The sequence below is a fragment of the Suricata suricatta genome, chromosome 11 (assembly GCF_006229205.1).
Source record: "Suricata suricatta isolate VVHF042 chromosome 11, meerkat_22Aug2017_6uvM2_HiC, whole genome shotgun sequence".
NCBI classification, from domain to species: domain Eukaryota; kingdom Metazoa; phylum Chordata; class Mammalia; order Carnivora; family Herpestidae; genus Suricata; species Suricata suricatta.
This window is the reverse complement of record NC_043710.1, coordinates 56,299,320-56,312,132: the sequence shown is the minus strand read 5'-3', so window position 1 is coordinate 56,312,132 and position 12,813 is coordinate 56,299,320. Positions and strand designations below refer to the sequence as shown.

The 12,813-nt window shown below is 41.7% G+C and overlaps 1 protein-coding gene across 11 annotated transcripts in view; it reads left to right on the top strand.

The window, feature by feature from the left end:
* Positions 1–155: 155 nt before the first annotated feature.
* The window catches only part of XRRA1 (X-ray radiation resistance associated 1), a 57,566-nt gene continuing 44,908 nt past the window's right edge, over positions 156–12,813 (top strand). For 4 of the 11 annotated variants that reach the window (XM_029914511.1, XM_029914516.1, XM_029914506.1 and 1 more), the window contains exons 1-5: positions 156–344; positions 2,363–2,418; positions 5,817–5,914; positions 9,108–9,292; positions 12,573–12,644. In XM_029914511.1, coding sequence (XP_029770371.1) covers positions 5,821–5,914; positions 9,108–9,292; positions 12,573–12,644 — 351 coding nt within the window. In that variant the 5' untranslated portion in view covers positions 156–344; positions 2,363–2,418; positions 5,817–5,820. Of the gene's footprint in view, positions 345–397; positions 416–1,285; positions 1,401–2,362; positions 2,419–5,816; positions 5,915–9,107; positions 9,293–12,572; positions 12,645–12,813 lie in introns of those variants that run through there. The other 7 variants (XM_029914514.1, XM_029914513.1, XM_029914507.1 and 4 more) reach the window with 6 other exon arrangements.

Here is a 12,813-nt window from a genome sequence, read left to right as displayed (position 1 = left end):
TCTCCCTCCCCTCCTACTTGTCCGAAGCCGATTGGCTGAAGCTGACGGCGTGTCGCGCCGCCAAGAGCCCGTCGGGATTCGTAGTTCGGGCCTGGCTGACGCGAGGTGGCCGGCGGAAGTGGTCGCGGGGCTTGCCGGGACTTATAGTAGTTAGAATCTCCGCCCATCGGTTGCGCCGAGATGGCCTGCCGCAGAAACGCGGTTACTAAGGGGTGGAGAAGGTTGTGGTAGGAGCCACCGTGGAGAGGCTCCGAGATTCCCGGGAGGCTCGCGGGCGCAAAGCCTGTCTTATCCGGACGCTGCCTCCGCGGAGGCGTCGGAGGCGGAAACGACGGCGGAGGCAGGTGCGGCTGGAAACTTCGTTTGCGTGAGGGGTTAGAGTCTCCTCTGCTCCAGAAGAGTTTCCAAAGGGGCGGTAGGAACTCTTCCTTCGTCCTTCCTAGCCCTGTTACAGCATTTACTGGTTATTCTCTCTGGTGACTACCCTCTTAGTGTTAGTAATGTTTTCGTGTTATCGGAAAGTCACATTCGCTGAATGTCTGTCGTCTGCCAGGCTCTGTCCCGTGTGCATTTATTATATCCATTCTCTCATGTGAGTCCATTAACAGCCCGGTCAGTTGAGGAAACTAAGAAACTTATCCAAGGCCAAATAGTATGTATCTGAACCTGGTTCAGAAGCCAGGAGTCTTGGACGTCAAAACGTGTCGTGTCTTCCTTCTACCCCTCTACTTTTAATAGTTTTAGGATGTAAGTATTCTACATTTTTTACTAATTTTTATTAAGATTTTTATTCACTTTTTTCCATAAATATTTATTGAATACCAACATTGCTCAGAAGTGTACTAAAGGATACTGGAGGATCTAGACAGACCTGTTCCCTATTTTCTTGGAGCATCTAGTGATCTGGAGTTATCACATAACGGGATTATATTATACTATGATCTCGTACATTGCATCACTTGTTTTTGTTTTAATCTCCAAATAATTGAACAAATGCTTACTGAGTGTTTACTATTTAGCAGTCACTGTTTTCTGGTCACTAAATATTCCTAAATAATGGGCAAGATAGCTGGCTTGGTGAAGCCAACATGTGATAATAATTATCAAATGATTATCACTAGATAATATTAGGTGGGATTTCTTCACCTCTGTGAAACAATCCAGTCGGATGCTCCTGTGGCTTTTTACTGTTTCTCTTTACAGCTTTTCATTTTTCAAGACCTGGCTCTAATGTCACCTTCCCTGTGAAACCTTCCTGATCCTTTTTTTTTTTTTTTCTTTGCAGATGGAATGAAGAACTCCATAGCATTGTGTTTATGGTTCAGTTTAGTTCAGTAAACACTCATTGAACCTCTTCAATGAGCCAGACCCTGTATGAAGTGCTGGGGATAAAGATATAGGTAGGACCTAGGCCTGGCCTTGGAGAGCTCACAGCCTGGGATTGGGGGTGTGAGGAGTGGGGAACAGACGAGTAAGCAGACCATTATACTACAGCATGGCCGAGTGTTTCCATTAAGAGGTGGGCTGAGGTGATAGCACAGACAAGGGTCAACCTGAGGAGGGGAGATACAGTTCAGCTGCGTCTATGAGCCAGGCAAAGAGGGAGGGGCAGAAGTGTCCTAGGCCAAAGGAATGGAAAGGTACATACATGCAAATGAGCACCATTACTGTGTGTGTGTGTTGGAGCTGGGAGGCATTACAATCAGGCTGAGATTAGCTGCTTCAAGTTTGAGATAGAGACCTGAGGTAGCTGAAGCTAACTTTGCAGGCAGCCTCTAAGTCTGGAATTTGTACTTTCTTTTTTTCCACCATCCAGATAAACCTCATACTTGCTTTAGGGTTACTTTCTATGCAGTGTGATGGGATTTTGTGCCCTTCCTGGCCCACTAGTTGTAAATCCACACCTCCTCACCTAGTATTCTTCATAGGGAACTGGAATTTCCCGGAGTAGTTTTGTCCAGGTCTGTATGCCCTCCACAAGTCTGAGTCCGATTGGTCCTTTGTATATGTATACCAAATATCTTTTCCCAGACAGTGTCTTGTCTTTCAACTCTGTTTTTGCTGTTTTTATCATGTATAAATTTATTTTGTGTTAGTGATTATATAAATCCTTCCTGATTTGTGATTTGCACAACTTAATTAAGCACTCTGGCTCCATCCCATCATCATAAAGTTACTCTCTTGTTTCATCCTCCTATCCATGTTTCTGTTTTTTTGTATTTCTGGAATCTTTAGTTTTGTGGTATTTTTTTAGGTCACAGCTGAGACACATTTTGGAGGAAAGGGTCACATTAAGATTTAATTAATGAGAAAGTACAAGAGCTCTGAAAGGCTAAGAAAGAATGTAATATCTATTTTACAGGTGAAGAAACAAACAAAAAAAGAAGTCAAAGGGTATTTCCCAGGGTCAAAAATCAAGTGAGTACCCTGCATATCAGAATCAAGATTCTCATATTTTGTAAGTTACTGGAGTCTTCTCCCAATAGTCATCATCTTTAACACCTCCCAGCCAGCTATTTACTCATTCATTCATTCACCTATGTAGCAGATAGGTGTAGTTGGTCACAAGAGAGATTTCTGAAAGACAGATTGACTGAATGACTATTGATCTTTTTCCATCCATTAATCCATTCATCTTCCCAACACATTTTTAGTAAATTCTAGGTTCTATGCCAGGCTCTGGAATTACATAGGTGAATAAGGTATCATAGGCCCCACAGCAGGTGAGAAATTGGTAAGGGGAGCAAACAATTATAATAAAGTAATAAGCACCATACTAGAAGTATAAGATATTCTGTTAACATATTGGAAGGACATCCAGCCCTTTTTGGGGTGGTAATGGATCAGGAAATTCAGTGCCCTGTATTGAACCAAAGGAGATACCAACAACACTCATTTATTCCACAGATGATTTTGGAATCTATTATGTGCCAGATTCTGTGTTAGGTACTGGGAATAAAGAAGTGAACACCATAGGTGCTCCTATGAGAGTCTTGCTGGGGAGATCAGAAATATGTATAAAAACTCTTGGGCCTTGGGAGTACATCCTATCCTTCATTTGGCTCACATATATTTATTGGACATTTCCAATGAGCATTTCGAAGGTGGAAGAGAGACAGTGAATTGGAGACGTTTCCAGACTTGGAGGTTCACAGAACATTTAAGGAAGCCCTTCATGATTGTTAGTAATCTTATGAGGTAGAAAGGGCTCCCGCCACGAAAGAGAGGAGAAATACTCCAGTGTTTAGTCAAAGCAGGAGCTATTTCCCTCTGTAAGTTTCAATGAAGGCATTGTAGAAACGGTAGCATCTAGACTGGGTCTAGAAAGAAGCTTTTTAAAACTTTATTACCTCATTTCATTCTTATAATAATTCTCCAAGGCACAGGTTTTTATCTTCAGTTACATGTGAGAAATGTGATATACAAAGAGGTAAAGGTATTGCCAAGGTCACTCAGCTTAGAAACTAGACGCAAATTTAAGCCTCCGATCTCTAAAATTGTTGCCCTTCCTATTGCATCACTCTACCTTGCATATTTGTCACTTCCCAGAAACATTTTCTCAGGACGCCTGATCCTATCTCTTCACTCTGCTCCTTTCCTTTTATTGAATTTTGTCCTAGACCCTCCATCTCAGGGACCATACCCTTGCCCTAGCCAGGGATGTATAGGTCCCCAAACCTCTGCTACCCCAAGTTATGTGAAGCTTTTTCAAGGCAGATCTGGGAATCGCTAGATCTCTTTATTTTTTTAAGATTTTATTTTTAAGTAATCTGTGTACCTAACATGGGGCTCAAACCTACAACCCTGAGATCAAGTGTCACATACTCTCTTGACTGAGCCAGCCAGGTGCTCCTGGCTGATTTTCTTTAAAGAAAAATCTCAAATCTCTAAGAGTTCAAGGTTTAAGAAATTTAGATCTTTGATTAGAGATTTATTCCTAACAGAAGTAGCATTTGAACTGAATCTTAAAGCATGAGATTAGCCAGATGAACAAGATGGAGAAGGCTATTTTAAGCCATCGGGACACAGGGAAGAATGAATATGTTTGGAGAATAGAAAATGATTCTATGACAAGGGTGAAGCTAATGCGTATTGTAAGAACTTATATCTCCTAGAGCTGGACCACCAATTTGATCTTCTCTAGTCATATAATCTTTGAAGGAACTTTTAGCAAAAATCTAGTTCTTAGAAAAATATATATCTCAATGATTGCATTTAGTGTCTTATGTCTAAAAAGTCATCCTCATTTAAAACAGTTCATTGGTAAGCTACTGGTAGAGTTTCCAGAAGTGTTAGGTCTCTGGGAAGGGCCTATCTAGAAGAATTCCCTCCCCATAAATATATCAGGACCACCAGTGATATTTCTTTTTAAAAGAAAATATGATGTTTAATGGCCTATGTAATAAGGCAATTATTTTGATATGGAAAATTACAAAAAGGTCATGTTCTGTACACATTAGCTTGAGAATTGGGAGGAATTAGCTTTGGACCTATCCTGTCCAAATACTAGTCATTGGCTACAGTGTAGTACTGAGTATCTGCAATGTGACTGTCCAAAAGGAGATGTTCTATAAATGTAAAATATGTAAGTGGGTACTAAAAAGTTTAAAATCACAAATAAAAAAAATGATTCTATGAGCCTGATGGGCAGGGCTAACTGGAACTGGAAAGGTTAGGACATGGGACTCCAGGGGCCTTCAAGAGCAGGCTCAGGTTTGCTCATTGGGAATCCAGTCAAGAATACTGTTACATATGGCATCTATCCTTCTCTGCCTGACTTATTTTGCTTAGCAGAACACCTTTGAGTTCCATCCACATTGCTACAGATGGTCAGATTGCATTCTTTCTCATTGCCATGTAGTATTCCATTGTATAGATAAGCCACATCTTCTTGATCCATTCATCAGTTGATGGACATTCAGGCTGTTTCCATGTTTTGGCTATTGTTGAAAGTGCTGCTATGAACATTGGGGTACATGTGCCCCTATGCATCAGCACCCCTCTATCCCTTGGGTAAATTCCTAGCAGTGCTATTGCTAGGTCATAGGGGAGTTCTACTGACAGTTTTTAAAGGAACTTCAATACTGTTTTCCAGAGCGGCTGCACCAGTTTACATTCCCACCAACAATGTAGGAGGGTGCCCGTCTCTCCACATCCTCACCAGCATGTATAGTCTCTTGATTTGTTCATTTTAGCCACTCTGACTGGTGTGAGGTGGTATCTCAGTGTGGTTTTTATTTGTGTTTCCCTGATGATGAGTGATGTTGAGCATCATTTCATGTGCCTGTAGGCCATCTGGATGTCCTCTTTGAAGAAGTGTCTGTTCATATCTTCTGCCCATTTCATCACTGGATTATTTGTTTTTTGGGTGTGGAATTCAGTGAGTTCCTTATAGACCAAATGTGTTCTTTTTAGTGTTTAGTGAATTAGGATTGATTTGAAACAAACCCAAGGCCTTGGTCTCCCTCTCCATTCGAAGAACCAGTCCATTTTTCTAAAAAAGGTGGGAGAGGGGGTGCCTGGGTGGCTCAGTCGATTTAGCATCTGACCCTTGATCTCAGCTCAGGTCTTGATCTCAGGGTCATGAATTGGAGCCCCGCGTCCTGCCCTGTGTTGGGCTTCTTGCTGGGCCTGAAGCCTACTTAAAAAAAAAAAAAAAAGGACCAGCCCATTACAGGAGAGGCCTCTTGGGCCTCAGAGATAGAGCATATGTAGGGTATGGTGGTGGTGCTGGGCTCACAAGCTGTGTTGGGTGAGAGAGTTATGTTGCCCCTTCTCACAGTTCTACTTCCTCACTTTGTTTGCTTGACTCTTAGGGAGATGGCCTCCTCAGGAATCTATAAGCTGGATAACGGGAAGCCTTATCTGAACAACTGCTTTCCAGCCAAAAATCTCCTTGGGATGCCAGAAGCAGGTCAGGTGACTTTTCTAATTGATACTTTTCCTTCAATTGATAACCCACCTCCTACTTCAGGGTGTCTCTCATAGCCACTCCTTTCTCTCCAACCCATTTACTCTTCTCCCCTGCTCTACCCAACCTCATCCCTTCCCTTCCATTTTCTCTGTGAAGCCTCAGGGAGCTTTCTAAAGTGCGCGTCTAACCATAGTGTTGTTTCCTTCTGTTTAGTAACTTCTCATTGCTGCCTCCTTTATTGGATATTCTGTATTCAGAGTCTAACCTTCCCTTATCCTTTCCTACAACCCCATTCCTTTACCTATGCCCTATTCTGTAGTGCTTTCTTTACACATAGCTTGTTTTATTTACCCAGAATGTTCCATCTATCATTCTAGCTTTCCAGACTCTTTCCATCCCACAAAACCCAGCTCTTCCAGTAAGCTGTGTCTGGCTACTCTAGCCCCTAGTGCCCATCCTCTCTTGTGAGCTGTCTTCCTCTCTGTGTTTATTATTTGTTGAGTAATCATATTCTGCCAAGCTCCTAAATAAAACAGCTAAATAAAATGACTCTGCTAAGTAGTTTTTCATACATTCATCTAGTTAAAAACTCCGTGGGGCAGGGACTGAGCAGAGCCCTCCAGATGAAACACTGCTGAGAAGCATGAGCTGACTAGATTGGATTATTACTTTGAAAGGGTAGAGCAAGAGGGAAGTACCCCTTGTTTACTCCAGATGAAATGACTTGCTGGTTATTCTGTACATGGAATATTGGAAAAACTTTCTCCTCCATTCTGCCCTCCCCACTTCTCTAGAGTGATCTTTTTTCATGTAGAGACCTTCTTTGACCACCTACAACCTCTTCCCCCACCACCCCCACCCCCCGTGGAGCTCTGAGTATGAGCTCATAATTCCATACCCAGTACACTCCCTTACACAGAGGGATAGAGAAATAAACATAGCCATGTGCACCTGCATGTGTTAGAACATATATGTATATTTCCTAGGCTACTGAGAACAGTGACATCTCAGTCACAAAGAGCATACCTGGTGCCTACATCTTGGTTTCTGATTGGGATTCTCCAATAAAAAGAGCCAAGGCTCCTCAGAGAAAGCATTGTTTCCAGGGCTGGGGCCAGAAAAATACAAATTGCACCTGGAATGTTGTATAGTGACAGAAAGTATAGAAATGGTCAGAAAAATGAGGGCCTATCAGAAGGACATAGGAGCTAACCTGAAGAAGCTCCCAGTGGCCAAAGCTGGGACAACCTAAACAATAAAATAAAGGTAGAATTGGGTTGCAAATAAATATGTATGAGCCCATACTGATGAAAATAAATATTTGAATATGTAAATAAGTGTAGGAGAAGGAACAACTCTTTCTACAGTAGAGTTTCAGTTAATACATGAAGGAATAAAGGAAATCGAAAAATCACTGTTAAAACATAATAATAATACTTTTTACAGGTAAGAAGCTTCTATGGTTGTGTATCAGTCAGGATTCTCTAGAGAAATAGAACCAATAGGATATGTATTTATATCCTACTCATTCTGTTTCCATATACATATGTGTGTACACTTTAGGAATTGGCTTATGAAATTATACTGGCATAATTATGAATAATATGCTGGCAAGATTGAAATCTGTAGGGCAGATCTGATGCTTCAGTCTTAAGGCAACAGTTTTTCCTCCTCTGGAAAACCTTCAGGTTTTCCTTTTAAGTGTTTTCAACTGATTGGGTGAGGCCCATGTATATTATTGAGGATAGTCTCCTTTACTTAAAGTCAGCTGATTGCAGATGTTAGCCACATCTACTAAATACCTTCCCTGCAACACCTAGGTTAGTGTTTGATTGAGTAACTGTTTACTGTAGCTTAGCCAAGTTGACATACAATATTAACCATCACAGATGCTAGAATTAGTGGGTCAAAGTGTGATGAGAATGAAACAGGATATTTGCATAGTCTAAAGATATCTTTATTAATTACAAAGGGAAAAATAACTTCTCAGTAAAGTAGGAACCACAACTAACCAAGAGATAAAAATTAACATCACTGGGAATCAAACATATTGACATCATCTGCCGTCTGATGTGCGCTGAGAAGGGCACAGCATCACTTCTGTTCTAGTTTTGCCAACCACAGAGCCTTGATTCAATTGCAGGAAAGCATCAAACAAATTCAAATTGAGGGACATTCCATAAAATAATTGACTAGTCCTCTTCAAAAGTGTCAAGATTACGTAAGTAAAAAGAAATACTGAAGAACTGTCATAGATTGGGGGATTCTAAGGAGACATGACAGCTAAATGAACTGTGAGGTCCCCTGGAAACAGAAAGGGGACATTAGTGAGAAAACTGGCAAAATTCAAAGAAGGGCTATGGATTAATTACTAATATTGTACCAGTGTTAATTTTTGCCTTCAGTTATGATTGGAGTAAATAAACTGATGTAGGCGGGCACAGATTCTAGAATATTGTCATGATTTGTTAGGTGAGCTTACTAGTAAACCTCATATTCTTTTCTGCTTACACAAATTTTTGAGTTCTTAACACAGCAAACATGTATTGAAGGTTTTTTTTTTAAGTGCCAGCTACCCTATCATTTTCTTTTGGTGTGCAGCCCACTGCAAGGCTTAAACTCACAACCCTGAGATCAGGGCCTGAGCTGAGATTGAGTTGGACACCTAACTGACTGAACTATCCAGGCACCTCAGTTTTCTCATTTTTTTATCCTGAGCTCATAATACAACTTTTCCCCTATAACAATGGGATCCAAGGTAAAGCCTAGCAAAATAGAGCCGATGAGTTGACACCACTGATTTAGCTTTAGCCACGAGATGACAAATGGGAGAGTAACTAGTCAGTGTAGGAAAGGATAATCCGGACTGCTGAAGAGAGTCAGGGAAGGCTTTGTAGAACAGGAAATACTTGATCTGAGGTCTTGACGGAAAATTAGCATTTGGAGACAAAAGTGTGGAGGAAGGAATTGGGTAATCTGTAAAACTGGGATAGTAACATGTCCTTCAGTGGGGTTTGGGGCCAATTAAATGAGACAGGTATGCAGACACACCCAACCAGCAGCAGCACGGTATCTGGTGCATATCAGGTAACGAGGAGCTATTTTTGGTATTACAGGTAAATATTCTGTAAGCATAGTAATTGTAGCTTTTAGGGGAGTTTGCTCCTTCTCACTGTTCTGATCTTCTCAACAGGCCGAGGACACTGGTTAGTGGCTAGGAAGTGTAACCCCAAGAAGAAGCCCAAGAATGTGCCTGAGGCACCAGCTGAAGGTCAGGAAAACCAGAAGAAAATTCCTTTTGAGGTCAGAGGGAAGAAAGGGTCTCTACAGCAAAAACAAGAGGATATTCCTGGACACATACTGGACCAGGCTTTTCTGGTGAGAGTAAATATATCCTGGAGTGGCTGGCAGCATCAGCTGATGACTCTCTTGGTGGGAGACAAGGACTTGCCCTGTGCCACTCTGGTACAACTACCCCTACCCCACCCCACACTGTTAGAGTGGTTTTGGCTGAGTACAGTCAGGGTGATGAAGGGACCCAAAGCTTTCTTTACATCCGCCTTGTAAGATAGATATTATTGTCCCTATTACGTTGTCACCATTGTGCAGATGGGAAAACGGAGACCCCAAGAGGTAATATGCCTTGGCCACAGTCCCACAGCTAATAATTAGAACTCTGGTCTGTTCAGCATTAGAGCTACTCAGGGTGAGAACTCTGGTCTACTGACTCCAAAGCCTGTGCCTTTATAGTATATCAGGTAAAACTCTTCGTTGAGTTGGAGAGGCAAAGGAGTAGGTCAGGGGAACAGTACATTGAAAATCCCATTCCTGCACCTGGTAGAGGGTAGAGATTCCTGTTCTCTGGGGAGATTTTTCCAGGAATGCGGGGACTGGGGAAATTCCACACTCCACAAACTTTGAGCTTTGGGTTTAGTATCTCACTGAAGTCTAGGGGGGCTGATCAGATAGTACCCAGTGCCTAGGGCAGGCGTTACAATGAAGACAGGGGTGGCTGTATTGGAGACCAGACAGGTAAATCACATCTGCTCTGTGCAATGCCTCAGTGGCTTGGCAAAGAAAGATAAGTTGTGTAAACCAATGTTAATGTCTAGTCCAGCTTGCCTAACTCCCTGTGAAGAACTCTCTGGCATTCTGCTTTGTTCTCAGACTCTACTAATGGTTCTCAACAGGTGGCTTTCTTCACAGATCAGATGTTGTAAGAAAGCTTTGAGGAGGCAGCTTTGAGGTTGCATCTCACCTCAAGTGGGTAGTGTAAGCTTTTTGCAGAGTCCTGTGGTATTTCCTTCATTGCAATGTCCACGTTCCATGGCGGGTGTGGAGGACTGAACAGTACTGAGGAAGGGCAGAAACACTTAACTATAGTAGTCTTCTTTTCCCTTTTGTGTCTCACAACATATATATTCCCACATTAATCAACATGGTTTGTTACCATGTTGCTCCTTTGTATGGCAGAAGCAATAGGGTGATTTTCAGAGTAATGGGATACTTACCTACCTGCTGGATATTTTTACTTGAATGTTTCACTGGCATCTCATATTGAACTACTGTGCCAATCCCCTTACTCCATTTCCTAAGACCCACCTCTCTTCACTGTATTGCCTCAGTAATGGCACCAAGCCAGTAGCCTGGGGTTAGCCTCAACACCTGCCTCTCCCTCACCACCCCATTCCTGGCCACTACTAAGCCCTGGCACTTTTATTAAATAGTTGTCAAATCTGCATTCTCCTCATCTCCACTGCCTCTACTCTAATCTGGACCACCATCATTTTTTATCAGACTAATTCAATGATTTCCTACTAGTTTGAACAAATTAGGATGCTTTTATTTCACATGAAAAGAAGCCAGGGGCATTGCTATTCCAGGGTAGGTGAATTTACTGTTAAAGGCCCAAATAGATTCCTTCATATTTCTGCTCTTGTTTCCTTAGCATGTTAACTTGTCCTCTTGGGCTGGTTGCTTTCATGATCCCAAGATGGCTGCAGCAACTCCAGTTATCACATATAAAGAATGACATCCAGAGGTACAAAAGGGATTGTCACTGTCTGATGTCTATTTTCAAAAGTAAGAAAGAGCTCCCCAGAACTGGCCTCCTACTCCCAGCAGCCAGTGTTTGTTTCATTGGCCAGATCTATATTATAAGCTCCCAACAGTCATTAGTTGGGGGAACATGACCTCCAAGATTGGATTAGATAGTCAGGACTTATCCTTGGAGCTTGGGCCTAAGGACACATCCACTCAGAGAAGTGTGAATAACTGTGATTCTCTAATAAGGAAGTAGTAGAGAACTAGCTCTAGGGAAGGTAATTAATAGTGTCTGATGTATTGGTCTCTCCTCATCTTTTCTGTGTGTGTCAGACAAAGCAATTTTCATAAAATTTCTGTGAGCTCTTGCAAAAAAAAAAAAAAAAGTCTGTTAGCTTTCTGCTGACTAGAACAAAATCCACACTCCTTTACACAGGCAGTATAGACCCAAATGATCCAGTGGCTGCCTTTCTTCCCTTATTGTTTTTCATCCTCTCAAAAGCACCTGTGTATTTCTTGCCTTGATAGCTTTCACAGGCCTGCCACCCACTTTCATGGGACCAACTCCTACATAGCTTTTGGGTCTTACCTGAAATATTACTTTCTCAACTAAATATTTCCTCACTTTCATGCGGAGGTTAGGGCCTTCTGTTATTGTCTCCTGTAGCATCTTGAATTTCTCCTTTAAAATATTTGTCACATTTAGGGATGCCTGGCTGGCTCAGTCAGTAGAGCTTCTGACTCTTGATCTCAGGGTTGTGAGTTCGAGCTGCATGTTGTGTGTAGAAATTATTTAAATAAATCTGTAAAAAAAATAGAAATAGTATCACATTTATAAATACTTGCAGCTTGGCTTCCATGCTATTTTAAGTTCTGTGACTAGAATATTCTAAATGTTTAATTCCATGCCTAAACACAATAGATGCCGTAATAAAATTATTAAAAGAAAAAAGAATGATGTTTGGTCAAACAAATAGAAGCTCCAACATTGAGATTTTCTTCAAACTTTTTTACTTATGAGGGGCAACATATGATAGTCAAAAGAGCACAGAGTGGATTCAAATCATCTACCACGTACTAGCTGTGGGACCTTAGGCAAGGTACTTTATCTCTCTTAACCTTATTTCTCTCATTTAAAAAGGAAAATGATCATACTTATGTCAAAGGCTTTAGTTAGGATTAGAAAAAAGTGTATTGATATACTTAGCACAATACATGGCTCAAATAATGCTTAGTAAATAGTAAATTAAAGAATGAACAAATGACCAAGCAAATTATTATACATGTAATTGAGATTGGTAAAGCCTCAGAAATATAGATTTTTTTAAAAGAGCCAGGTAGAAAAAGTGGGGCTCAGAAAAGACAGAGAAGGAACAGAGAGGAAAGGCTATCCTCCTAAGAATGCTATAAAGTCAGTGTGACTATCTCCATCTTGTAGATGGGAAACTGAGAGGTAGAAGGGCTGAGGTGGCAGCTCTGTTCTGACAACCCCCAAAGCCCATGCTCTTTGCACTGTACCAGGCCGCCTTTCTCAACAGGGAGTCATTTGTTGTTTTGGCCAATTATATAAACTTTGTTGGGACCTTGAGAGCTGACTCTTTGCACTGTGTTCCAGCTGAAGCACCACTGTGTAAGGGAGCCACCAGACCTGTGCACCATTAATGTGAGCGGCCTGAAGTTGTCCAAGGTAGGGTGAGCCAGCAGAGATGGGATTGTGATGAGCCAGATCTGAGATGGTTCCTGGCCGTTTGTCCACTGTACCACCAGAGTCCCTGGGGGATGGGGGTGGGGAGGGCCAAAGACTCACTGTGTAGAAACAACATTCAGACACAATCTTTTGCTGTAAGCCATTGGTC